Source organism: Eublepharis macularius, chromosome 2 (genome assembly GCF_028583425.1).
Source record: "Eublepharis macularius isolate TG4126 chromosome 2, MPM_Emac_v1.0, whole genome shotgun sequence".
In the NCBI taxonomy this organism is placed as follows: domain Eukaryota; kingdom Metazoa; phylum Chordata; class Lepidosauria; order Squamata; family Eublepharidae; genus Eublepharis; species Eublepharis macularius.
In genome coordinates this window covers 234,885,004-234,911,791 of record NC_072791.1, presented here as the reverse complement: position 1 = coordinate 234,911,791, position 26,788 = coordinate 234,885,004, and the positions used below count along the sequence as shown (strand labels likewise).

Genomic DNA, 26,788 nt, shown 5'->3' with positions numbered 1-26,788 from the left:
AAAGAAGAGGTAGTGGGGGAGCGTATACAGGAGGGAATGAAATGCTCCACTCAGGTCCTTGCAGATGTTCTCCTTGTAATGTAACTCATAAACTGTGTCCCGTGGACAAGAGGCAGTAATATAATTGGATACATCATTTTTCACCCCAAGATAAATGTGTGACTTAGCCTGTCTCCTGTACTAGTTGCATTAGTAAGTCATGCCTTTGGCACTGGGGAAAGCCACAACAGTGCCTAAACTAGTCGTTCTTACCTGTAAACAGAAATCCCTTGATTTCAGGGCTAAATGACATGTTTTTCAGGAAATCCATAGCCAGGTCTCTGACATTTATTTTTTTACGCCGTCGTAGAGCACCATGCATTGGTTCCCAGCCACGGTCCTGTTAGAGTGGATTTTCCTCCTGCATCACTGCGCTGATCAAACGTGGGACCTCTGCAACTGCATTCAGTTGAACATCAAAACACCGGGAGATCCAATGTGCAGTTTGGCCCTCAGAGTGTACATTAAAAATGGTCTAGATCTCCAACTTAGTAAATAAGCACGTGTTTACAGATCGTTTCTCCCCCAGAAACTGGAACGAGCAGATGCTGGATGAGGCTTGCAGGCTCGTTCTTGAAGAAATTCAGATCCCTCCCTCGGCAGTCGGGGGGAAAGTGGAGTACAGGCGAACTCTGCTCGTCGGCTTCTTCTTCAGATTCTATTTGGAAGTGCTGCAGGGCTTAAAGGACACGGTAAGCTGGAATCGCCTCTCGCATCTGTGCAGTGGCTGAACATCTGGCTGTTCATTGGACAGATCTCACAGAGCGCTCTCTCAGTTCCTGTGAGTAAGCCACATGTCGTGGCCCACTGCTCCCTATGGGCAAGCCCTGTCCGCACAACCTGTGCCACTTGGTGGGCTTGCTCCATTCCTTAACAAGGGCAGGACTGGTGGATGTTCAGGCCCAGATCTTACAAGGCGTTCCCTTCTACATGTGGGCCCACTCCAGGTTGCTAGGGTGTACATCATTTTTTCACTTTTATTTATTTAGGATATTTCTATGTCACCTCTTCAGATTCCTGCTCATGTCAGTTTATAATTCAAATAACATATCAATATAAAAACAAGCCATTATAAACAGGCCATTGGACATAAAAAGTATGAAAACTATCCATAAAACAGAAGTGGACCATTGGAAGAGCTCGGAATGTGAACCCTCTAATTAAATGCCTGGGTTTAAAAAGTGTGTTTTGGACGGGCACCTAAAAGAAAGCAAAATCAGCACCAAGTGAGCCTTTCCATAATGGGCGGGTCTGCGTATATTAACAAGCAGGGCTTTTTTTCTGGGAAAAGAGGTGGTGAAACTCAGTGGGTTGCCCTCAGAGAAAATGGTCACATGGCTGGTGGCCCTGCCCCCTGATCTCCAGACAGAGGGGAGTTGAGATGGCCCTCCATGCCGCCAAGTGGTGCGCAGGGCAATCTCAACTCCCCTCTGTCTGGAGATCAGGGGGCGGGGCCACCAGCCATATGATCATTTCCAAGAGGTTCTGGAACTCTGTTCCACCACGTTCCAGCTGAAAAAAGCCCTGTTAACAAGTGATACTGTTTTAACATTGAAATAAATCTTAACATACATATTTATGGCTGACTCCAAGTTAAAAGTGATATCTCAAAATATTCATGGTCTTGGTAACCCTATTAAAAGGAAAAGAGTTTTGACATTTCTAATAAAAGCAAAACCTGATGTAAGCTTGCTTCAAGAAACTCATCTTCAAGCAAAATTTGACAATGAATTAAAATCTTTATGGATACAATATCAATATCATGCGAAAGGCACTTCTAAAGCCAGAGGAGTTGCCATAATTATCTCTAAAAATACTAAATGCATATACAAAAATATTCAAAAAGACCCTAAAGGTAGATATATTTTTTAAAGGGGCAAATAGATGGACAAATTTATACTTTTGCATCTGTTTATGTACCTAACAATAACCAACTAAGCTTCATTGAAGATACCTTGAAAAAATTAAATACTTTTCAGGAAGGTTCGGTAATTGTAGGTGGAGATCTAAATTATATTTCAAACTATAAATTAGACAGAACATACTTTAACAATAAAAAAAACAAAAAGAAATAATAACACTTATTTACCTACTTTGTTTAAGCAATTTCAATTAACAGACATTTGGAGAGCATTTAATGGAACAGACAGAAACTATACATACTTTTCAACTCGACATAATGTCTATACTAGAATCGATTACGTTTTAGTATCAACAGACTTACTTAAAAAAACAATTCATACTGACATAAGTCCCATAAATTACTCAGACCATGCATGGGTAGAATGTACCCTTTCTATAAAATTAGTAGCAAAAAAAGAACGACAGGACCTTTGACAAAAAATTAATCTCTAATGCAAACACAGTTAGTCTTATCGAACAATACGTATCCCAATATTTGCAGGACAATCAAAATATTCATATAGCTCCCCATATGTTATGGGATGCATTGAAAGTAGTCATACGAGGGCAAATAATTGCTTTATCAGCTCATCTGAATAAAGAAAAAATATCCAAAAACAAAAAGTACTTACTACAATACAACAATTAGAACAATGCCATAAAGAGACAGGTAGCAAAAAAGCATATAGGCAATTATTAAATGAGCGAAAATTATTGGAGTCTATGGAAATTAATAAAATTCATAAAAACCTTTTATTTCTGAAACAAAAATTTTGGAATAATTCACCAAGAACTCTACAAACTCTAGCTTGGAAAATAAAAGAAAAAAAATTCTCAAGAGATATTAGATTTATAAGAGACAATAAAGGACTAATCCAAACCAATGCTACAGAAAAAGCAAGAGTGTTTAAAGATTTTTATTCTAAATTATATTCAACTAATAATCCCCGTAAAGAAGACATTGAACAATTTATAAAAAATCATAAAGGAATTAAAAAATTGAAAGTTATACATCAAGCAATAATGGAAAACCCTATAACATTACAAGAAGTACATAACTGAATTAAAAATCTAGGTAACAACAAAGCATCAGGCCCCGATGGTTTTCCACCGGAATTTTATACAAAATTTGCTGACAAATTATCTTTCACTTTAACAAATGCATGCAATAATATTATTGTGTCAGGAATTTTGCCTCCATCATGGTATGAAGCTAAAATATCATTGATACCAAAACAAACTAAAGACAGTTTAAACCCAAGTGCCTACCGTCCAATATCCCTACTAAATTCAGATTACAAAATATTTACTGGAATATTAGCTAAACACCTCAGTACCTTTATTGGGGATTATATCTCACAGGAACAAGCAGGATTTATTCCTAAAAGAGACTTAACTGATAATATTTTTAGAACACTTAACTGTAATAACACACTGCAAGGAAAATCAGATAGAATCACTGTTACTATCACTTGATATACAAAAAACATTTGATTCTCTTGAAATTTCATATCTCCTAGAATTATTGAAGCAAATGAATTTTGGTAACAACTTCCTTCAAATTATTAAAGCTTTATATGCCAAACCAATAGCAAAGATTAAGACAAATGGGATATTTTCAGAAAATTTTAATTTATATAGAGGGACCCGTCAAGGCTGTCCACTGTCTCCAGTCTTTTTTGTTATAGCATTGGAACCATTAACGGAAATGATTCGACAAAATACACAGATTTTCAGCGCAATCCTATGGCCGGCCCCAACGCCGACGCGGCTGCACTGGTGGTGTGGCGGCGCCGCCGGGCCGGATCCTGTGCCAGCAAAGTGTGGCCGCAGCGGCGCCCGCAGCGGCGCAGAGATGCAATTTTGGAGAACCAGAAAGTGTTGTGGGCGGGTTTGATCCACGGCCGCCGCCAGGCGCAGCCAAAGGGCGCTGTTCCTGACAAGCGTCAGGGGGAGGAGCCAGGAAAGGCGCAGCCTATGGGCAGCACGCGATCCCGGCCAGGCCCCAGAGCAGCAGGCAAACCGCGCCCATGCTGGCAGACTGCCTCGGCTCGTGTGTCGGGCGGGGCTCGCAGTCGGGAAGGAGAGGGGTGGGCGTAGTCTGAGAAGCCTTTCCCCCGTTTGCCCAATGTAGCACCAAGTCCCTGGCGGCCGCGTCCAGAGAGGTTGGCATGGGACTGGCAGGCGCCCTGCCATGAGGAATCCAGGGCAGCAGCCAGTCTCTGGCAGCAGGGGACAGCCCCCCAGTGGCGCCGAAGGGGAGGGCTGGCCTGAGGCCGCCACCAAGAGGCAGACACAGCGGGCCTGCCCCCTCGTCCCCATCCCAAGGCAAAGAACACAGGCACCCATTGCACAGAAATCAGCCTTTATTATTATATCATCCCACCTCCCCCAGCAGACGTGAGGAAGGGGAGGCGTGTAGGAGAGCCGCCTGTGCAGCAAAACACCCCACCCCACCCCCAAGGCGGCAGCGGCGGTCACCGGCGAGGCCGGCGGCCGGACCCCCTTGGCCGTCCACGGGCCCGGCCTCTCGCACGCAACTGGGCCCGAGGGAGGGGTGCCTCTGGGGCGGGTGGAGCTGCTGCAGCGGGTGGGGCCGGAGGGTCGAGGATGGCGACGAGCCGCCCGAGCAGGGCTTCGGCACGGACTTGAGAGGCACACCCCACCCCTCCCAACAACCATGGCCTGTTGGCGTGGGAGGCTGGCAACTGCTCCACGGGATTGGATGCGAGGCAGGACGCCCTGGGGTGGAAGGTGTTGGAATGACCAATGGGGCTGCTGCAGACGCCCGAGGGGCTGGACCCACTCTGGGAGGCGGCCGCTCATGGGACTGTGTTGCTGGGGCTGCGGCTGCGATGGGGGCGACCCTCCCCAGGCGCGCGAGACCTCCTGCCCGGGATATGGCATCCACCTGCCACCACCCTGGATTCTCCATTGGTGGGGGCTAGGGTTCCAGCGAGCGGACCGTTTGCCCTGCCATCTCCCGCCCCCTTGAAGCTGCAGCTCGCACCACCCTCTCCCTGGCTTATCGTGTGCCAGCTACTCTCCCCACCGGGGATCCCCGCTCACATGCCCCGCCCCAACCCTCTACCTGGCCATAGATACAGGGGGGTTAGCCGTGTTAGCCTGTGGTAGCGAATTCAAAAAGGGTCCCGTAGCACCTTTACAACTATCCAATTTTATTGTGGCACAGGCTTCTGAGAATCAAGTTCTCTTCGGCAGATGGGTGGTACAGACACTGGTCAAATACAGAGGAGGAGGGGGGGAGGAGGGAGGGAGGGGGCGGGGAGGCAAGACGGGGTGTGTCGGATACATTTGTGGCAATGTGCAGGTGGGGAGATGTGACGGGAGTGTTGGGGGAGGGGCGGAGGACGAAGTCAGACTCGCAGACACAGAAAACAGTTGTTGTACATCTCGTTTTATTGCACTGGAAAGAGCGGGCTTGCGTTTAGGCTGGCGAGGGAGCTGGAGCATTCCACACAGCCCTCCTTCCCGCTCGGAGGGGCGGGGCTGGGATGCAGGCCGCGGCGCGACGGTGCTTCCTGGGCTGCAGCCAACCGTCCGTCAGAGATGTTTGGGGAGGGCGGGGCGCGGGGGAGCAGCCATGCCCTGGATGTGCCTGTGGGGGAAAAAGACACGTGTGGGCTTTGCCTCATTCCACTGGCAAGGCAAGCCCCACACTCCGCCATCCGGGGGGGGGTTGCACATGGTCGAGGGCAGCAGCTGATGCATGACGGTCTGGTGAGGATGCACTCGGCCTTGGCAAGCCTTTACCTTTAAGGGAGAGAATGAGCTGGTCACAACAAACACCTGGCCACATGTGGTTTTCGAGGCGCCTGCCTCTGAGGCAGCCAGGGGCGGCCATGGTTGCCCCCCACCCCTGCTGGGCCTCACCCAAAGCGGCAAGTGAGCGGGTGGGTTCAGGTGAATGGGCGGTTTGCGCTAATCTGCGGAATGCCCCCCCACCTCCTCCTTACCTGTCAGCGCTCCGTCGGTCATCACCAGGTGGGAGCGCCAGAGTCAGGGCACCTGCAAGGAAACGGGAGAGCATGCGGTTAATTTGCAAAGTGTCATTCCCTTCTGCCACGGAAGGGTTAGTTTGTTTGTGCTTAGTTAGAAGCAACTAGCATGCATCAGTTAGCTGTGGAGTCATTCTTTCTATCACGGTAGAAAGAGAGTTAGGCAGACATTTGCACCTCTTCCCCTTTATGCGAAGTTCCCCCAGTTTTTCGCAAAGTCCCCGGAGTGCATTCTGCGCCTGCCAATGTGAATGCCCTCAGCCCGTTTCGGTTTTCAAAGGGGCAATGCCACTCAGCAGACGGGCAGAGCCTCCGGCCGAGTGCTCACTTACCTGGGGGTTTGGGTGGCGCTGGCCGGATGTTTTGTAGGGCGCGGTCGCAGGTGATTGGGTGCAGAGAGGGGGGCTCGTCCACGCCGGGCGCGCATGCTGATTGGTCCCCGGGATAGTTCTCATCCTATGCTCCTTCGGGCCATAGGGGCGGGGCGAGGCGCTCAGAGAGGGGGCTGATTTTTCGCCGTTCCATGGACGCCTATGGGCTACGCCTTCTTTTTCCGTGGCGTAGCTTTTTTGCGCCGCTGTGGGCGTTCCCGCTTCTGGAGGAGCTTAGGGAGCGGACTAACTCTGACCCCGCCTTGCTCCCCGCCCCCCCCCTGCGTCGGCGTAGGGCTCTACGCCACTTCTGCGCCGCCGCCCGGGCGCCTGTGGCTTGCACCGGTGCTGGCCCGCCGGCGGGCCAGCGCCACGTCCCAGCGCGGGCGGAAGGCCACTTACGCGTGCGTACGGGCTAGATGCGCCCTCGCAAGCCTTAGTTCGGTTCCTGTTCACTTTCCGTGCCCTTATTAGGATTGGGCTGCCCAGGGATACATATAAACCAAAACATGCATAAAATATGTCTATTTGCAGATGATATCATAGTGTATATTACTGATCCATTGAATTCTCTGAAATACCTTGAATTAGACTTAATTAAATTCCAGCAAATTTCAGGCCTAATAGTAAACCAAACGAAGTCAAACATTCTGATAATTAACTTATCAAATAAACAAAAAACTTTAATGAAACAACAACATAAATATCAGTGGGCAAATCCATACTTAACTTACTTAGGGGTCAAAATAACATCAGATCCAAAATTATTATTACAATGTAATCATATACATAAAATGCAAGAAATAAAAACAAACATATACAAATGGCAAAAACAAAGACTTTCCTGGTATGAAAGATATAATTTGATTAAATATAATGCCCAAACTATTATTTTTATTTAGATCTCTTCCTGTTCATATTCCCATCAAGCTTCTGAAACGCTGGCATTTGATACTGAACCAATTCCTCTGGCAACGCAAACGTGCAAGAATTGCATTCAAAACTTTAAAGAGGAAAAAATCACAAGGAGGATATAGCTTCCCAGATTTAGAATTGTACAATGCAGCAGCAAGAATAATTAATGTATTGCATATAATTCAAGACAAAGGACAAACTGATTGGATTAAAGCCATAACTACTCAACAAAAGGCAACCATAATACAGGATCTAATCTGGAAAAACTCAAAACAAAAATTTAAGGAAATAGAACATAATCCATTTTTAGTAGCAATACTTGGAACTTGGGACAAATATAAACATAGACTAATCCCAAAAACATCACGTTTTTCTACTGTTACTTCATTTGAAGATACCTCACTTAATAATTGGATAAATAAGCTGGGAAATAAGGGACAAAATAACATCGTTCGTTTGTTGGATATTGCTTCCCCAACAGGTTTATTGGAGAAACATAAGCTAGAGGAAAACATAGGACAATCTGTACCTTGGTTTTTGTATTTTCAATTAAGTTATTTTGCAAAAAAAGAATTCACCCGTAAAGGTTTAGTTTCAAAAATTTATAATTTATTAATACTTGTTAAAGATACATCAGGTACAGCTCCATATAAAAAATGGCAACAAGACTGTGGAATAACTATCACAGACACTGAATGGAATCAGATCTGGAATTCAAGACTATTTAAATCCCAACCCATTAATATTAATCTACAATCATACAAAATACTTAATTTCTGGTATCTTACACCACAGAAATGATCAAAAATATACTCTAAAACTCCACCTTTATGTTGGAAACAATGTGGACAAATAAGCGATAATGCTCACTGTTGGTGGAAGTGCCAATATGTAACAGAATTCTGGAACAAGGTGTTATCTCAAGTCGCAATAATAACCACCCACAAGATGCCTATGAAACCAGAAATTATCTTTTTGGATATTTGGGGAAATCAGGAAATACCGTCCATTAGGAAAGATTTAATAACAACGTTTCATGCAGCTAAAATATCATTGGCCTTATACTGGAAATCCAAATCAGTCCCCACAATTAATACATGGTTTAATAAAATTTGGGACCTACTATTGATGGAGAAAATAACTGAAAAATTGTATCTTCAAACTAACCCATCAGGTACTTCAAACTTTTATGTTAAATGGGAACCTTTCTTAGAATTTTTATCCAAAAACAAACTTTTATTAACAAAGTTAAAATATCATGATATTGTTGACATGGAAACGTGGGGCTTCTGGTGAGCTTCTTTAGCGGAACTCATTATTATGACGATTACGCTTTTATTTTACTGGTAGTATTATTATTTTACGTTTTTGTAAAAGACAGAACTCTCTTATAAACATGTTATCTCTGTATTAAGAGAAAGTTGGTATTTTGTATTGTTGGAAAACTATAAATGTTTCATTGTTATATATAAATACTTTAACAAAAAATTATTTAAAAAAAAACAAGTGATACTGTTAATATCCTTTTTTGGATTTCTGCTGTGGTTAATGGCACAAGAGCAGGTCAGGCTTTTTTTCCTGAACAGTTGACATCTCTACTATGGAGTAAACATTTCCAGAGCACAAATTACCCCACAAGTAGATAAGGAAACATGACCTTCACAAAAGTTCCAAGGCCGCTCCTTTTCCTGCCCTGTTACAGAACACCGTTCCAAGTAACAACTTGGGCACTTTTGTACCATGTTGTTTCTACCCCCATGTTGGGAAACTGTCCTGTATAAACAGAGAGATTCGGGTCCAGTAGAACCTTAAAGACCAACTAGATTTTCAGGATATGGGCTTTCGGGAGAAGACCTGACTTCTGGTGCAACAGTAGCCACTGTGTTTTCTTTAATTCATCAAGTCCAGTAAATTATGCTGGCTTAAATGTAAGTTATTTGTTGATATGACAAATAGAGATTTCCCTACATAAACAGTCATTCAAAGTAACTTTTTGATTGGTGGTAACTGAAAGCAAGGTGGTAGACTTTTTTTTTTGGAAAAAGCAGTATTTTTCATAAATGCCAACTTTGAAACTATTGCTGTGATATCTTATTTTCTTAAATGCTTTTCCTTTCTGCAGTACCCACCCAAGTATCCTGGCTTGCCAAAGGAATACATGAGTGCTTTAGGGGAGTTCCCAGACAATCCCCCGCAAGGAGTACAAGAATATCAGGTCAGTGATTTTCAAAGCAATTGATCCCCAGCTAAGATTGGACTTACAGTGAAGACATGTTATCCTTATTGTTGTTCCTTTACTAGTAAAACATTGCCTTCGCTGAACATAGTCAGTTTGGGGTTTTTTTGTAGTTAGGCTGTCAGTGCTGTTTGTTTGCATAATAATCACTTTGGCTATTAGAGGAGCTAATAGCGCACTAATCACTTTTCTTTGGAGAGCTGATGCTTTGCCAATTAAAAATGGCATTCTTCAAGTCCTGGGCCCAGTATTTAGCCAGTATAGGCTGAAATTCACCTTCTTCCTACAGCCAACTGAATTCAGTGAACGGGTAGATCCCGCCTCTGTGCATGCATTGCACCGAGCCAAGTTTGAAAACTTCCTCCAACTTAAGTGGATCCCCCACTGGAGGAAGAGTCACTTAAGTTGACTTCTTGGAAATTGATTGGATCCACCTCAATAAACTCCTCAATATGATCTATCTATATATGGTATGACCCCCTTACTCTGTGACAGGATGTGGACCCACAGCAGCCTCCTCAGGACCCAGTGGGGCGCCCCATCATGCACGAGTCCGGGATTAAGCATGCCACTGGAGAGGCTGTCTACTGCGGTGACATCAGTCCCTTAGACGGACAGCTCTTCATGGCGGTGGTCACCAGCACGCGAGCCCACGCAAAGATCCTGTGAGTGACGAATCTGAGAAAACTGTGACCAAATGGGACCCCAGGACATGTTTCGCCGACACTTGGATGCCTCAGGGGTGGGCTGTTGTTGGGAGCTACTTGGACCATGCGCGTTACTCTCATTCTGCAGTCCCTTCATTTAGCTGCCCATCACTTACCAGGCACAGTTCACAGTTTTGGCTATCATGTACAAAGCCCTTTGTGGCCTTGGCCCCTCATATACAAGGGAGCCTGTCTCCCCTGTGCTTCACCATAGCAGCTTTGCTTTCCTGAACAGGACTTTCTGCAGGTGCCATCCTGCAAATGGGAAAAATCAACAGCTGTTCACACACACACACATTCTCTGTGGTGGACCCCACTCTGTGGAACTGCCACTTTCCCAGCCTGCTGCAAACGGCACAAAATGGAATTATTCAGGAGGGCTTTTTTACACAAATAAGGCTGTGCTGTAAGGAAATAGTTCAGAGAGATGCATTGATAAAGGGATAGAGACTGCAGAGTATACTACTATGTACTGTCTGTTGCTGTAAGTATGTCCCTACTGTAGTTTCTATATTTTTTAATATGACATGTCAAAATGCTTATGTTTTGTTTCAGCATTGTATGAACTCTGTATCAGATACTCTGCTTGTATTCAATTTCTGCATTTTATACCCTATTGGGTTGTCTATTTGAATACAAGCAGAAAATCAACATAATAAATGGCTGGGACATTCAAATAGACAACCCAATAGGGTATAAAAGGGATGGCCCACTTACTGAATGCTGGCGGATTCCCCCTTCACTCCAGACGTCTCCGTTTTCAAAACAGTTGCAGGCTGTTTGGCTTCCAGTTTTTTGGTGCCTTTTCTGAGAATGCATTTTTACATGGTCCCCAAAAAGGCACCGAAAAAGCGGAAGCCAAACAGCCTGCAACCGTTTTGAAAATAGAGACGTCTGGAGTGAAGGGGGAAGCCTCCAGCATCCAGTGAGTAGGCTGTCCCTTTAAGAACATGTGGAAATGGCCTTAGTGAGAAAGGCACACTGTAAATAACAACAATAATAATAATGCATAGTATATATTTGGTTTTGCCCTGAATGCTTCTGTTTGAATCATATGCATACAAGGGTTCAGTTTACTGTTACTCTTTCCCCCCTTCCAGATCCATCGATATCTCAGAGGCCTTAGAAGCACCAGGAGTCGTCACTGTGGTATCAGCTGCTGATATTCCAGGGAAAAATGGCGACGAGCACGAGAAGGTGTTTGCTGAAGATGAGGTACGTCTTGGTTATGGGCTTTTTGCCTTCTAAATATTTTTTCTGCTCCCCAAAGATATCCTACTTATATGAATACCGTTAGGTTTCCAGAATTCAGTTGTTTTCAAGGCATGAACTAATGTGGAATGTTCCACCAAAGTGAAAATAACCTCTGGCTATAGCTTCGCCCCTCACAGAGTGAAAACATCACATTTCTGAAGATGGAGGAAAGAACCCAAGATCATTTAGGGGCAGCCATGGCTGTCTGCAGTAGAAGAGCAGGAGATTTTCAGAGAGCAAGCTTTGGAGAGTGAGAGCTCCCTTCTTCAGACATGAGCTCTGACTCTCAAAGCGTACACTCTGAAAATCTCGTCGATCTTGATGTGTGAGGAAAATCAAAATAGCACAGAATGAGATGGAGGAGTCAGATAGAAGCTTCTAGATCAGACAAAGAAAGCACACAGATACACAGCCGGCTTCTAATGTACAGGGGGAAAGAGTGCCCCCCCCCATTGTTCATGCCGAGTTGCTTCTATTCCAACAAAAACTAGACAGTGAAAATGTTCCGTTCTAGGCAGTAGCCAATGGGGTTCTTATAACAGAGACGATATGGGTTCCCATACTTTTTCCCCCCACAAGAAAAAAAGCAGCCGGGGAGTGATTTTAAGCAGAAACATCTCAGGGAAGAACGAATAAGCAGCCCCTCCCCCTCCTTGCTGGTCAGCTCCTCAAGATTCCAGGCACTTAGTTAGGAGTACTTTTCCTTTCAAAAAGAAACATCAAAAAGAGTCCAGAAGCACCTTTAAGACTAACCAACTTTACTGCAGCATACGCTTTCGAGAATCACAGTTCTCTTTGTCAGATGCATCTGACGAAGAGAACTGTGATTCTCGAAAGCTTATGCTACAATAAAGTTGGTTAGTCTTAAAGGTGCTTCTGGACTCTTTTTGATTTTGCTACTAGACTAACACGGCTAACTCCTCTGCTTTCAAAAAGAGAATCTGATGCAGAAAACATAATGACTGAATGTGTAGTTTAATCCCTGGAAATAAGATCATGCAGCCAGAAATCCTTCCTTTACGGAGGTCTCAATTATTATAACCCTACATCAGACAGGAAAGCTGATTCTAAGAGGCAGCGTCTTTCCTCGGGCCTATCTATGGCAATCAAGACCGAGGCAAGATTTAAGCTAGCAGTTTCTGTATTCACAGTGTAGTCTCCTAGCCATCACACTATATCCTTAGAAAGAAAATGGTTTTCTCCATTCCTTAATTGTCATGGAAAGCTTGTCTACTATGACATTCTGATCTTTCTAGAATTGCCAAGCATCTAACAGTCCGTGCACTTCCCCACTTTCCCTCCAGTCCATTGAGCTGCACTGAAATGTTGGTCCTGAAAGTTATCAGATTCAGAGTGCAAAGAGGAGGCTGGAGTGGAAGGGGGGAATTGGCAGAAATCACCACTCCCTCTTCCGAAGCCTTGTGACCTTCACTCTTAGGAGCCGTGCGGTCGGACACATGTCCGTTTCTGGATCTCCAGTATACGCATGCATTTATAAAAACCTATTCAAAATGAGAGTAATCTGTCTGCTGCAGGCCAGTCTATTACTGGCTGGATATCGTCTGTTTAAATAGTTCTGTAGGCAGTATTATTTAGCAACATATAATAGCATTTCTCCCGTTGACCTCAGAATGTTGGATTTCATTGGGGAAATTTTTTCCATACCATTTTTTCTGCTAATGAATAATTATGGAGTGTTCTAGAATGCACAGTCAGTCAAGTGAAGAACTGATCAGACCTGAGGGGGCCTTATCTTTGCCCCACATGAACAAAGCGTGGGCTACAACACACTTAATACCCTTCTATAATGGTACCTTGCGGGGGAAGAGTAGAAGTGTTAGACAAATTGCCTATCAGGGGTGAAAGAAACCTCAGTTACTTAGAAGATAGTTCAAACATTGGTTCCTTTGAACAAAGCGTATGTTAAAAACTATATTGTTGCTGCCTTTTTGTTAAAGTAGTTCCCCTTACCTTATGTTGCTTGGTTATGCCATGCAGGTAATATACATTGGTCACATTATCTGCGGTGTGCTCGCAGAGACCTATGAACTTGCAAAGGAGGCCACCAAAAAAGTGAAGATAGAGTACCAAGATCTGGAACTTATCCTGACAATCAAGGTAAAAAAAAAAAATCCATTGTTTCATGAAATTTCAAGGTATGTTACTTATATTGGAATAGATGGCCTCCCATCCAGCAGGGGGAGCTTTAGTAAAACCTCTCCAGGCATTTGCAGGTTGTCACAATCAACAAGGAACTGGATCCATAGCCCCAGTAAGAAGAACTGTAGTCCCTAACATGCTTTGTCTGAGGAGTGATAAGTAAAGCAAGGGTGGCAACCGGTTGGAATACCATCCAATTTCTGGTGGACCACCCCTGATTGACAGGGTTCTCACGAAGAATGCTGGGCTGGGTGGACCTTGAGTGAATACAGTACGTTATTATGTAACAGTGATCACTTGGTATACTAATAATCCTAGAGCGGTAGCCTGCTAATCTTTAAAATAGAACCTTAAAGACTAACAATGCTTTATTTCAGTAAGAGCTTTTGTGGCGTAGAGCCACCTTCTTCAGACTCCTCGTCCATGAAAGCTTATGTAGGAAATAAATTTTGTAAGTAAGATTCGTTTTACCTATGTTGCAGGATGCCATACAGCATAATTCCTACCTCCTAGAAGAAAAGAAGATAGAAAAAGGAAAAGTTGAAAAAGCATTTCAGACAGTTGACAGAATTATTGAAGGTAAGTTTTTGAATGGGACCTTAGTGACATTGCAGAACTCTTGATGTAGGCCATGTGCTGTCTTCAGTGAAACCTAGGCTGATTCTGGTGAGTTTTAATGCATAGCCATTAAGAGATTCCACCTCTCAGAAGGAATTCTACTTACAGTCCAAAGAGTGAGATTAAATAATAGTTATTTAGCAGACTGGTAAATTGCAGTACTGCAGCCCAAGCTCTGCTCATGACCCGAGTTCGATCCTGGCAGAAGCTGGGTTCAGGTAGCCAGCGCAAGGTTGATTCAGCCTTCCATCCTTCTGAGGTCGGTAAAATGAGTACCCAGTTTCCTGGCAGTAAAGTGTAGATGACTGGGAAAGGCCATGTCAAACCACCCCGTAATAAAAATCTGCCAAGAAAATCTCGTGATGAGACATCCCCCTCATGGGTCAGTAACAACTCGATGCTTGCACAGGGGACTTTTACCTTTTTAAAGCTTTCCTTCCACACATCAGTAGGCTTGCTGGGGAACATCCGATAATAGCTCACCTTATTCAGAAATAGTGTTTGTATGAATCCAACTTTAGTTGGTCTGTGCAAGTATCCTTTGGCTGTAGATCTTTTTTTGTTTGTTTAGTTGGACTATCCCTGGTTTGTCCCTTGATATCCCTCCCGCATTCTGTGATTCTGCATCCTCCTGTTTATGATGTGTCACAATTAAGATTCTACCAGATGGTGCATTCTGAAATTGCCACGATCTGTTCATGTTGGTGTACAGTGGATCTAAATGGTCAACCATTTGCATTCCAGTTTATTCTGTGTAGAGTTCATATCTTTTTTCAGATTTTATTTGTAGTAGTGTTTACCTTTAAACCCCAGTAGCAGTACAAGCTGTCCATGTGTGAGCAGACATACTACCATGGGCAAACACATTGAGTGAGGAAGCAATAGTCCAATTATGCTGTGGGACATACTTTGGGGCAGGATTGCATCTTCTGCCCCAAAACAATAGCTTAATGGCTGTCTCTGTAGTGAGACAAAGAATTGGGAAAGCTTTGATTAAATCTTCCTGGGTGAAACTAAAGTTATCAGTGATGATTGACGACCCACGATGGTTGGATGGGAGTGGCTATCATAGCCCTGATTAGCCTTGAATAGGGGAGGTAGGAAGATTGGAAGGGTGTGTCGTGATTAACTCAGGAACTTCTCGAGTACATCTCTTGTCTGAATTCTTGCACTTCTCTGGGGCACGGAGGGGCAGCTAGTGATAAAGGAACGATTCAGGAATGCTGAGGCATGATCAGTGAACAGGAGGTAATTATTTAATTTGAGCAGCAGAATTGGCTGAGAATGAGCTAGGTTTATTTTCAAGTAATTGTATAATAGTTGTCCCTTGCACTTGAGGCAGAGTATTTGCCAGATTTAAAGGGGGAATGTAGTGCTATATTAAGCATTGTATGAAATTCCCATTTCAATTCCGTCCTTTCTAAGCACAGGGAAAGGTGGTTTACGGAAAGGGAACTGTGTGGAACTGTGATAAATTTTAAAAAATACTTATTTATTTAGGACTGCTTTTATTTAACTTTAGGGTGGTTGTTTACTGACAGCCTCAATGTGTGCTTTTTAAACTTTATTTTTTATTCATTTTGTGATTATTTTATTAATTTTGTAAGCTACCTTGAGTTCCTGTAAGGTAGAAAGGCAGCTAATAAATGTTTTAAATAAATAAATAAAATGTTTTAAATGTGTAAAGACAAGTATGTAACATTTACACACCCATATAGGCACCAAATATTATACTTTGAAAGTAATCAAAACTCTGCAATGCCCAAGAAACAAAAAAGTGTATTAAGCACATGGGGCAGGCGTTCCTGTTTAATGAGATACTTCATGGCCATCTTGATAGTCTCTCTACACAAGACATGTTACACGGGAATGATCAAGTGTAGGGAGATGCAGCGTTAGCCAGAAAGCGTAGTTTAAAAAGACTGAGTCAGCAGAGATCACTCCTCAGGGGGTTTGTTAATTTCATCTTTATCTCCCCGAAATCTCTGTCAATTTCACCTCTCTACACAAGGGTAGTTTAAAAAGACATAGTTGGCAGAGATTGCTCCGCAGAGGATTTGTTAATTTCATCTTCGCCTTCCCAAAGCCTCTGTCAATTTCACCTCCCCTTTGGGAGAGGTGAAGATGAAATTAACCCCTCTGAGGAACAATCTCCACTGGCTCTGTCTTTTTAAACTACCCTTGTGTAGAGAGGTGAAATTGGCAGAGCTTTTTAGGAGGTGAAGATGAAATTAGTAAATCCTCTGGGGAGAGATCTCTGCCAGCTCTGTCTTTTTAAACTATGCTTCCTGGCCCACATTGCATCTCTCTATACTTGAACATTCCCATTTAAGATGTGTAGAGAGACTCAAAGAAGCTATAAATGAAGCAACGGGATAGAACAAGGGATGGTGATGTTTAGACTGCACAACCTGAGTGGAGGTACAGATCATGCCAAAAACATGATGGGAAAGGTGGAATATAGATTTAACAACTAATAAACTTGGGAAAGGAAAGGTAACTGCTGGGGAAATGCTTTTGAAAATGATTTCCAAGTACTTGTTTCTTTGGGAAAGGGATGGAGAGTGCCTTCAAGTGTTTCCCTCTTCCATTTGATCTTGACAGGCGAAAACCATATTGGAGGGCAAAAGCATTTTTACATGGAAACCAACAGTATTGTTGTCATTCCACGGAAAGAGGACCATGAAATGGATATCCATGTCTCCACCCAGGATGCTGCAAGAGTACAGGTGACTCAAGCCTTTGATGGCCGGCATGCTGGAACGCTGTCCTTGTTTCAACTGCAGCAACTGGACAGCTGTCCCTTACCCCACCAGTGCAAAAAAGGCTTGTAATAAGTCAGCCCCACCTACACTGGATACATTTCGTTCACACCAACATATCCAGTGAAAGAGAAGGGCACCGCCTATCAAAATGCCTTTAAAGAAGCTCTTTCTGTAGGTTGGTTTCCCTGATTGACACCAACAGACTGGAAGGCTCCATTTTGCAAATTGGTCCTTGCCCATCCTGGCTATTCAAACCATGCCACCTTTTCTCACGTCCCTCTCCCTTTCTGCGCTTCATTCTAAACTCCAGAAGGATCATGCCTGTGGCTGCGTGACCTGCATAAAGGAATACTGGCAGGGCTGCAAGGGGAGAGAGCAAAGAGGGTGAAATTGCACCCCCTTCACTGACTGCACCCCCTGCTGATGGGAGAGGGTGATTTCCTTTCCTCCTCCTCCTCCTTGTAGAGTTGTAGAACTCTGACCACACACTGCTGTTCCTCCACATGGGATGCCAAGGAAAATCCTTCTGTGAGTCGGAAGGGCTTGTCAGAATGGAGAGGAACATAGTTTGGTGTAGTGGTTAAGAGCAGCAGGACTCTAATCTGGAGAGCCGGGTTTGATTCCCGACTCCTCCACTTGAAGCCAGCTGGGTGACCTTGGGATAGTCACAGTTCTCTGGAGCTCTCTCAGCCCCACCCACCTCACAGGGTGTTTTGTTGTGGGGATAATAATGACATACTTGGTAAACCCCTCTGAATGGGCATTAAGTTGTCCTGAAGGGCGGTATAAAAAGCGAAAGTTGTTGTTATGTGGTTGTTGTTGTTATCTTATACTTTCTGTACATGCATGATGTTAGCTAGGCTGCTGTATTCTGATATCAGAGTTGCCAGCCCCTAAGAAGAGGCAGAAAAGCCCCTGCCTCTGGTTCCCATTTGGTGGCAGGAGAAAAAATATTTTAAAAGGCTGTTGACTTGCTGGCATGACATCACTCTCAGGGAAACCATGGAAGAGTGTCATCTGTCCTCTCTAGGAATTGCCAGAATTGTATTCATTTACTCATTCATTCAATTTTTATACCACTTCTCTTCCATTAAGGTCTCGAAGCAGTTCACTACAATTACAACAGCTAAAAACCAATACAAAAATATATTCAATAAAATTGTAATAAAACAGGATAATACAATTAAAAACCACTTTAGTCCCAAGCCCAGCCTATAAAATTCTGCCACTACCATAAAATTGCAGGTAGATAAAATGCACAGCAATTTGCTTGCCTCACAGTAGAATATTAGATACCAAAAGCACGCCAGAATAGCTCTGCCTTGCAGCGTTTCCAAAGCACCAACAGGTTCTGCTGAGCACAAGTGCTTTCCGACCGTGCATTTCAAAGGGATAGTGTCACAATTGTAAAGGCCCTCTTCCTAGTGGAAGGAAGTCACGCCACCCCAGGACCCGGAACCACCAGCAAGCCCAGTGAAGATGAACAAAGCAGGTGAGGGAGAGTTCATAATGGGAGAGGCATACCTGAAGGTGTGCGGGTCCCAGACCATGAAGGGCTTTAAAGATGAGGACCAACACCTTGAATCGGATCCGGAGGCTAATTGGTAAGCCATGTAGCTGCTTCAAAATCAGTGTTATATGAGCTGACCATGGTGACCTAGCAGCTCTGTGGTTTTACCATAGAGTTTCCAGACTTTCCTAGAGTGGTTTGTTTTATTGTGTTATTTGTGTTTACAAATAACATACTTTGTAAACCGCTCTGAGTGGGCATTAAGTTGTCCTGTAGGGTGGTATATAAATTGAATGTTGTTGTTGTTGTTGTTATATGCCGAACCCAAACCGGATACGTCCCATGGGGTGGGAGAGGGTATACACATTAGTTGAGTTGGCAGACAATCGGGAGGAGGGGGCTGCAGTCCCCCCTCAGCAGGAAACCAGCAAAAAGGAGCTCGCCCACACCCCAATCCTCAACCATATGCCATAAGCAGTAAATATTATGGGGAAAGATAGGTCTGTGTGTAATCCCTTGCTTTTTCCTTTTTTACAGCAATTAGTGGCTACAACACTGGGTGTCCAATCAAACAGGATCAGGTGCCACACAAAACGAGCTGGTGGAGCTTTTGGGGGGAAAGTTACAAAACCTCCATTTTTTGCCGCTGCTGCAGCAGTGGCAGCGCACAAGTAAGAACTGTAATTGTTCATGATCTTTTAGAAATAAACAAAAATTCACTGATGGTCTTTGCAGACTAACAACCAAATCTGGATTTGGGGAGTGGAGAAAGGGCCATACGATTACATGTGTCCTAAGGTTGCCAGGTCCCCCAGAGATGAAACTGAGGGACAGGCGGGGTGGGAGATCGCAAATCAGCCTTGTGCAGGGGTCTTCACTTCCTTGTCACGCCGGAAATGACAAGATTCCCGGCGCTACAAGGAAGTCCTCCTGGGTCCATTCCTCACACCTTCCCCCCCCCCACTGGCGGGGAGTGTAGGATCTCCCGCCTCCACCGGGGGTGGGTGGGTGGGGGTGGGATCCCTAATGTATCCTGTCCTCTCACACAGAACCTCTCCTATCCCCAATTTTGGCACAATGACCATTGCTGCCCCGGTTAAAATGTAACCAGTTCAACTTCTGTTATTCTGTAGGGAATAAAGATGTTTAAATATGTGAATTATTGTCTATATATTTTAATATTTTACCTATAGTTAACATGCATAGAAAAACCAATAAAATCCTGTGTAAAATATTATCACATAAAAAGTGTAAATAATAGTTCTGTATTAAAAAAAACATTCAGCATTAACTAACTGTAAAGTTCTGAGGTAAATGTGAGATGGTTTTGTTTCTGTGAGGGAAATAAAGCTACAAAGTATGTAGGCTGCTGGGAAGCCTGCCGAGCAATGTGGTTGATTTCTAGTTTTTGTTACCAAGATAGTAGTTTTCTCTCTGAGGTTTCCAGTGTGTTTCTCTCATATTTATATTGGACAGAAGGATTCAAACTGTGTCACTTCTGATTTGTCAGGCTCATGCTTGTTCAGTTATTGGGCAATTTAACCTCTTACGTTAGCTTTTCATTGAGCTGAAGTGTCTGGTGGGACACAAAGTCCAGCCTCCATCTGGTCTGAGGTTAGCAGTTCGTTAGGGGTAGGATAAGTAAATATTCAGCAATTGTTGATGAAGATAACAAAAAGAGTTAGAGGACGGTAGAAGAAGAGCTGTGTGAGGAAACAAGCCTGTGATGTGGCAAGGAGAACTGAAAGGAGGACAAAGGCTGGAGGAAGCGGCGCCTGAGGGCCAGCTGAGGAAGGCACGGAGGCACCCAGGTGCAGGGCCGTGCCTTCTGTTCTTATTCTAGCATCTGCGGTGGCACTAACTTCTATACCTGGGCCAGCATCCTCAAGATGCAGAACAAGGCAAGGGGGGGGGACTTCAGAGCAAGGCCAGCTCGGCGCTGGGCCTGCTAGTCTGGAACAGAGGCTAGAGAAAGGGAAACTGGCCATTTGGATTTAGTTATTGGGGAGATCTAGCACGGGGACTGCCACTTCCCTTCGCTCCAGTAATAGTTAGAAAATGGTAAGATTGTACCTCCATAACAAGTCAAACTTAAATATCCATATCACCCTTTAAATATTATTATATAATAATTATTATTAATTATTATACAATTATTTAACAAACATATTTATATTTGATTCTCATTCTAGCTTGCTCTCAGTATCTGCCTATGCTATTCCTAGTACAAGCCACGCTAGCAGGGTATGAATAAAAGTGTTCTACCTTTAAGAATAAATGGCGGAAACAAAAAACAAGATGATCCATTAAAAAACATAAAATCCCATTTTCCTCATAGTGATAGTGGGATAAGACAAGTGAAACTAACGGTAAAAAAATAAACCTCATGCATTTCCCTCACTCACCACAATTTCTATTAGTTTGGAGTATCCAGTCTGAATTCGGTATCTGTCCTTCTCGCATTTAATCCTGAAGTGAGCATAAGTCCATTTCTGTTTGTTTTTTTAGAACTGGCTGTCCAGTACGTTTTATGCTGGAACGAGATGATAACATGATCATAATTGGAGGTCGACACCCTCTTTTGGTAAAATATAAAGTAAGTAAATATTGTATTGTCGAAGGCTTTCACGGCTGGAGAACAATGGTTGTTGTGGGTTTTCCGGGCTGTATTGCCGTGGTCTTGCCAAGACCACGGCAATACAGCCCGGAAAACCCACAACAACCATAAGTAAATATTGATTCTGACACTTCGGTCACACCTAAGATTATTCTTGCAGGTGTGTTGTGAGTTGTAATTTGTTTATCCCCTAGAGTAAGTCCTTGAAATTTCTTTTTATCACTGTTCTTGCCCCAAAATTTTACTTTGTCCTAAAAATAATTCTGCTACATGATACATAAATAATCTAATCAACAATGGAAAAAGCAATATTATTTACTCAGGGCTGAACAGAATGGATGGCATAATTAGACATCTCATCGAAATTCTTCGGCCTGGTTCTGTGTACTCTAATTAGCAACTTTGACAGGATCTTAAACTGAAATTTCCCCCAATCCTGTTGCCTGAGATCCCTTTGAATGAAGATACCAGATACTGAATTTATGAAAGCAAGCATCAAGCGCAGGGCAGTAGCAGCTTCTTCTTTTTTGGTAATATGATGTATTAAAATTACATGCTGCCCCTTAGCTGTACTATTAATTGACTTAATCAACTTATCATAAAATAAAGAAAAACATTAAAATATTGCACCGTTATTCTTTACCAACAGTTGTAAAGATTTAGCTTTTGTGTTCCTTTTTTAAAATCCCTTTTCAGACCTGGATAAAATACTTGCCTGGTTATCTTACAGGCCTTGTGAAGACCTGATGCCACATACACAAAGAACAACATGGCACAATATTTTTTGTTAATAGTACTGTTTTCTTTTTAATTTATAAAATCTATAATAAAACAGTTACAAGATAATCAAACATGTAGTGAATGCTGTTTTTTTAAATGTAGCAAATCTTCATTCCTGACCTTGGTAGCCCACAGGAAAAATTCCCACAGATTTCAGCAAAATAAAGGCTGTTTCCACACGCTCTGAAAGGGATGGCCCACTCACCAAACACTGGAGGCTTTCTCTCATGAATCTCTGTTTGCAAAACACTTTCTGCAGTCCCAGAAAAGGTGCCAAAGAAAAGGAAGCCAAACAGCCCGCATTCGTTTTGCAAACAGAGACGTCGCCAGCGTTCCGGTAGTGTGCCGTCCCTTTAAGGGTGTGAGGAAAAGGCCTAATAAAGTTTAATGCTTCTCACTGCTGTGGTGTTTTCTTTTTAGGTGGGATACATGAATGACGGGGAAATCAAAGCTGTTGACCTTCAGTACTATATAAATGGTGGGTGTACAAAAGATTGTTCTGACTGGGTAAGTTTCTCACAAAGTAACTGAACATTCACAACTAGAAAAATGGGTTGAAATTGTTTTCAGGCCTGACTAACGAGAAAGGAGGGATTTCCTGGGTTTTACCTGTTGAATTAGGAATAGGGTTGTCAGGTCCAGGTTGGGAAATTCCTGGAGATTTGGGGGGCGGAGCCTGGAAAGAGTGGAGTTTGGGGAGGGGAGGGGCCTCAACGGGATATAATGCCCTAGAATGCACCCTCCAAAGTATCCATTTTCTCCAGGGGAACTGATCTCTGTGGCCTGGAGATCAGCTGTAATTCCAGGAGATCTCCAGCCACCACCTGGAGGCTGGCAGCCCTAATTAGAAACGTGCCTATGGCTTAGATGGTGGATTCTTCTTTTCAAAACACATTGAGAAATTCTCAGTCTTCTGTCAGGTCTAAGCAGAATATGAGAAATTAAGAGCCATTTATGTAGAGTCCCTCCTTATTTTGAATACTCTTGAATAGTGCTCCGAGTCCTTCGGCCCAAACGAGACATATGTCTGTCTTTGCACTAACAAGTATTTTGGCTCAGGAAAAGAGGTGGGGGGGGAGGCGGAAGTCCTCCCCATCTGCATTGTGGCCCAAAGGCACAATTGAAAACTTCAGTTTCCTCAATGTTACGTTTTGCAGGGCAAAGATTAGAAGACTGGGGCCAGATGCAGCACCTACTTTGGGCCTTATTGTTTAAATTTTTATCATGGCTAAGTGCGTACACAGCACTCAGAGCACGTGGTTGTGATTCTGTACGGTTTGTCTGTCTGACAGCCTTCAGTACTTCATGGAGCCTCCAGCGGCAGGAGCATGGCTGGCCTCCATATCCCCCTGAGCAGAGCCATCATACAAACCTGGGATGTTTTCAGCCGTTGCAAAACACTAATGCTTAGAGTTAGCTATTTTGCCCATCCTACTAACCAAAATCTTTTTAATGCATCTGGCATTTTTTTATACATCTTTGCAGGTTACATAAAGAACTCATGGTTATAAATGTGTTGTCTATTAGGTAATAGAGTTTGCAGTGCTACACAGTTGTAATGCTTATGACATTCCCAACTTCCGATGTCGCGGACGTGCCTGCAAGACTAATCTGCCATCGAATACCGCATTTCGAGGATTCGGTTACCCACAATCGGCCCTTTCTGCAGAAATGTGGGTTTCAGCCGTGGCAGACGAGCTTGGCTTGCCTCATGATAAGGTAAACAAATAAGTCACATGGGGAGGGTTCTTGTGTGATTCGGGGTGGCTTAATAAATTATTGTTCTCAAGACCACAAATACAGGAGTGACGGGACACTTACAAAGGAGAATTAATTAGAGAAGCTGTACCTACATGTGGTTCCCAGGTGCCTGCTGGTGGCAGGCAAACTCCTAGGACAGTTTGCCCCATGGCCCACCGATCTGCCAGCAATCAGCAGGAGCTGGCAAGCCCCCCGGACATTGCCCGTCACCAGCAGGCACTCTGAGAACACACGTAGTGCGTGCTCTTGTCATGCTGGCCATGGGAATGCTCCCGCGTGTTGGTGAGCCAAGTTTGGCTCCAAATGGGCCAGAATTAGCCCCATGCAAAGCACGGGAGCACACCCACAGGTGGCATGATGACATCACTTCCTGGAAGTGATGTCATTGCATACCCACCAGAAGGACATGCACATTTCATGCATGTGCAAAGAGAAACATCGGAACAGCTTCAGGTAAGTGCCAAGTCCCCCACCTCCTATCAGGAGGTTTAGGGGACCTGGCAACCCTATTATTTCCCCATGCCAATTCCTCTTGCCCCAGGACAACCTTTCCCCAGCCAGTCTTCTTTGCAGTTTCGGGACCAGAGTGGAGGATTAAGGATAACTGGGGAGGAGGGCATTTGGAGGGATAAATCAGAAGCTCAAACGTTCCTTTCCCTACCCCTGTTATCCCTGGAAATGCCTATCCACACTTCCAAACAAAACCACCATGTACACCAATTAGGTAAAGGTAAAGGTAGTCCCCTGTGCAAGCACTGAGTCATTACTGACTCATGGGGGGATGTCGCATCACGACATTTTCTTTGCAGACTTTTTACAGGGTGGTTTGCCATTGCCTTCCCTGTTCATCTACACTTTACCTCCAGGAAACTGGGTACTCATTTTACTGACCTCGTAAGGATGGAAGGCTGAGTCAAGCTTGAGCCAGCTACCTGAACCCGGCTTCCACCAGGATCGAACTCAGGTCACGAGCAGAGCTTGGGCTGCAGTACTGCAGCTTACCACTCTGCACCACGGGGCTCACCAGTTACATAGTACATAAATATTCTGTAAATATGCAAAATGTATAATGTAATATCTACAAAAATGCAATACTCAATAATAATAATAACAATAACAACAACAACAACAACAACATTCAATTTATATACCTCCCCCCCTTTCAGGACAACTTAACACCCGCTCAGAGCAGTTTACCAAGTATGCTATTATTATCCCCACAACAATCACCCTATGAGGGGAGTAGGGCTGAGAGAGCTCTGAGAGAGCTGTGACTGAGACAAGGTTGCCCAACTGGCTTCAAGTGGAGGAGAGGGGAATCAAACCTGGCACTCCAAATTAGAGTCCCGTGCTCTTAACCACTACACCAAACTGGTTATAACCATTTTACATTGTTCTTGAGGATTGCATTTTTGGAGATGTTACATCATACATTTTACACATTTAAAGAATATTTATATACTATTAGCATCTAATATATGTTTTTAGTGTACATGGTGGTTTTGTTTGGTTTTTATATTCCTTTGCACCATTGGCCTTGTAATTTCCTGTCCCCAATTCCTGCTTTAGCACTAAGAAGGGAACATGAGGTTGGGAGCCCCAAAATCCTCTGATAAAGTGTAGTTTTCCCCTCAGCATGCTAGCTCAAACAGTCACAATCCCGAGGGCATGACAAACATCAGCCAATCAGAAAACAAGCACTGGTGCACGTGTGAATGGTTGCAAGAATTGCAGTTTTCTATTTTAGGGTGAGTTCACACAAGCAGTTTTTAAGATCTAAGTAGGATGTTTTTTTTTTTTAATGGCATCTGTATTTAAAGATAGTTCAAATGCTCCCCCAGCTGGGAAAACCAAGAGGTGCAGGTCTTGAACATCCAAGTGGGAGCACAGTTCAACTGTCTTATGTTTTCCCCCAATAAGCTGTTGCAAATCTTTTTGGTCTCACTTGAGCAAAAGTTTACTTTCATTTGGATTAAAACCCAATTCTTTCTGGGTTAAGGCCGTAAAGAGGATAGTGTAGAATAATTCATTTGGAGGACGACAGTAAAAAGTAATCGACTCTTTTTGACACCGAGAGCCAAATTACACGTTATGTTTAATGAGTTGGGTCAGGGTCTGCCAGACTGGACTTGCTTTCCCTGGGGTCACAGAGCTGCTGTGGGGAACGTCATCTTCAAAGCCCGCAAGGGCCCAATTTGGCTTGGGATTACAGCAGGGGGGATAAGTGCCCCCCACACACACACACATTTCCCCATACCAAAATGAGCCCAGTGGGCAGTTACTTGCATAACTTCAGAGCTGCACGTGCTCAGAATACTCCACATGCAGCTGAATTTCTGATAGCATGGAGGGGCTAAATGTGGTCATTCTGCCTAATACTGACGGACTCAAACACATTGAGTAATGTGGTTGGAGCTTCCGGTTATAGTTAGAGAACACCCAAATTACAGCAACTTTGCTGAAGCGAGGGAGGGAGCATTAGGTCTGGTCACTACCTGGGTAGTAGGCCCTCTGGGAATCCCACACGCCTGAGCTCCGTGATGGGAAAAGGCAGGCTATTGATTTAATAAATAATAAGCCCTGGGAAGAAAAGGTAACTAACAGATAAATATTTTCTAAGATGCTTTGCAAGGACTTGGCACAAATAGCAATCTCTTGCATGTCTCCTTGTGAAGGTCCGGGAGATGAACATGTACAAAACAGTTACCTTCACTCCTTACAAGCAAGAGATTGATCCCAGGAATCTGGTTGTGTGTTGGAAAGAATGCTTGGAAAGGTCTGATTATTACAACAGGAGAAAAGCAATAGAAGAATATAACAAGCAAAACTACTGGAAGAAGAAAGGGATTGCGATCATTCCCATGGTATATTCAGTTGGACTCAATGCCACAGTTTACCACCAGGTAAGCTTTTCAATCTCTAGGGACTGGCTCATGAAAAGCAAAGTGGAGGAATTATATGCCCCAGTATGGCTAAAATTGTTCATGATTAAGAGCCATTGAAATCAATGGGGATTGACTTCACCTGGGCTCTGTGTGTGTGTGTGGGGGGGGGTCTTAATTGGGAGGCAGAGTCTGCTTCTTGCTGCCTTCACACCTATACCAGATATTTGGGAGGGGGACCTTATAATAACT

At 43.8% G+C, this 26,788-nt stretch overlaps 1 protein-coding gene and 1 long non-coding RNA gene across 2 annotated transcripts in view; one reads left to right on the top strand and one right to left on the bottom strand.

Annotated features, from left to right (window-relative positions):
* LOC129324994 (aldehyde oxidase 3-like) overlaps nt 1-26,788 on the top strand; it is a 123,929-nt gene that overhangs the window by 73,001 nt on the left and 24,140 nt on the right. Inside the window, exons 15-26 of the mRNA XM_054972477.1 lie at nt 569-731; nt 9,369-9,461; nt 9,978-10,147; nt 11,290-11,404; nt 13,442-13,561; nt 14,086-14,182; nt 16,826-16,950; nt 19,034-19,167; nt 21,005-21,092; nt 22,314-22,400; nt 23,421-23,612; nt 26,330-26,557. Of these exons, the coding sequence (XP_054828452.1) occupies nt 569-731; nt 9,369-9,461; nt 9,978-10,147; nt 11,290-11,404; nt 13,442-13,561; nt 14,086-14,182; nt 16,826-16,950; nt 19,034-19,167; nt 21,005-21,092; nt 22,314-22,400; nt 23,421-23,612; nt 26,330-26,557 (1,612 nt within the window). The remainder of the gene's footprint in view (nt 1-568; nt 732-9,368; nt 9,462-9,977; nt 10,148-11,289; nt 11,405-13,441; nt 13,562-14,085; nt 14,183-16,825; nt 16,951-19,033; nt 19,168-21,004; nt 21,093-22,313; nt 22,401-23,420; nt 23,613-26,329; nt 26,558-26,788) is intronic.
* Nucleotides 5,344-6,532, bottom strand: LOC129324995 (uncharacterized). Its single transcript, XR_008596572.1, has 3 exons — nt 6,293-6,532; nt 5,919-5,970; nt 5,344-5,560 (listed from the first exon to the last, which is right to left on the bottom strand). It is a non-coding gene; the product is annotated as an uncharacterized LOC129324995 (long non-coding RNA).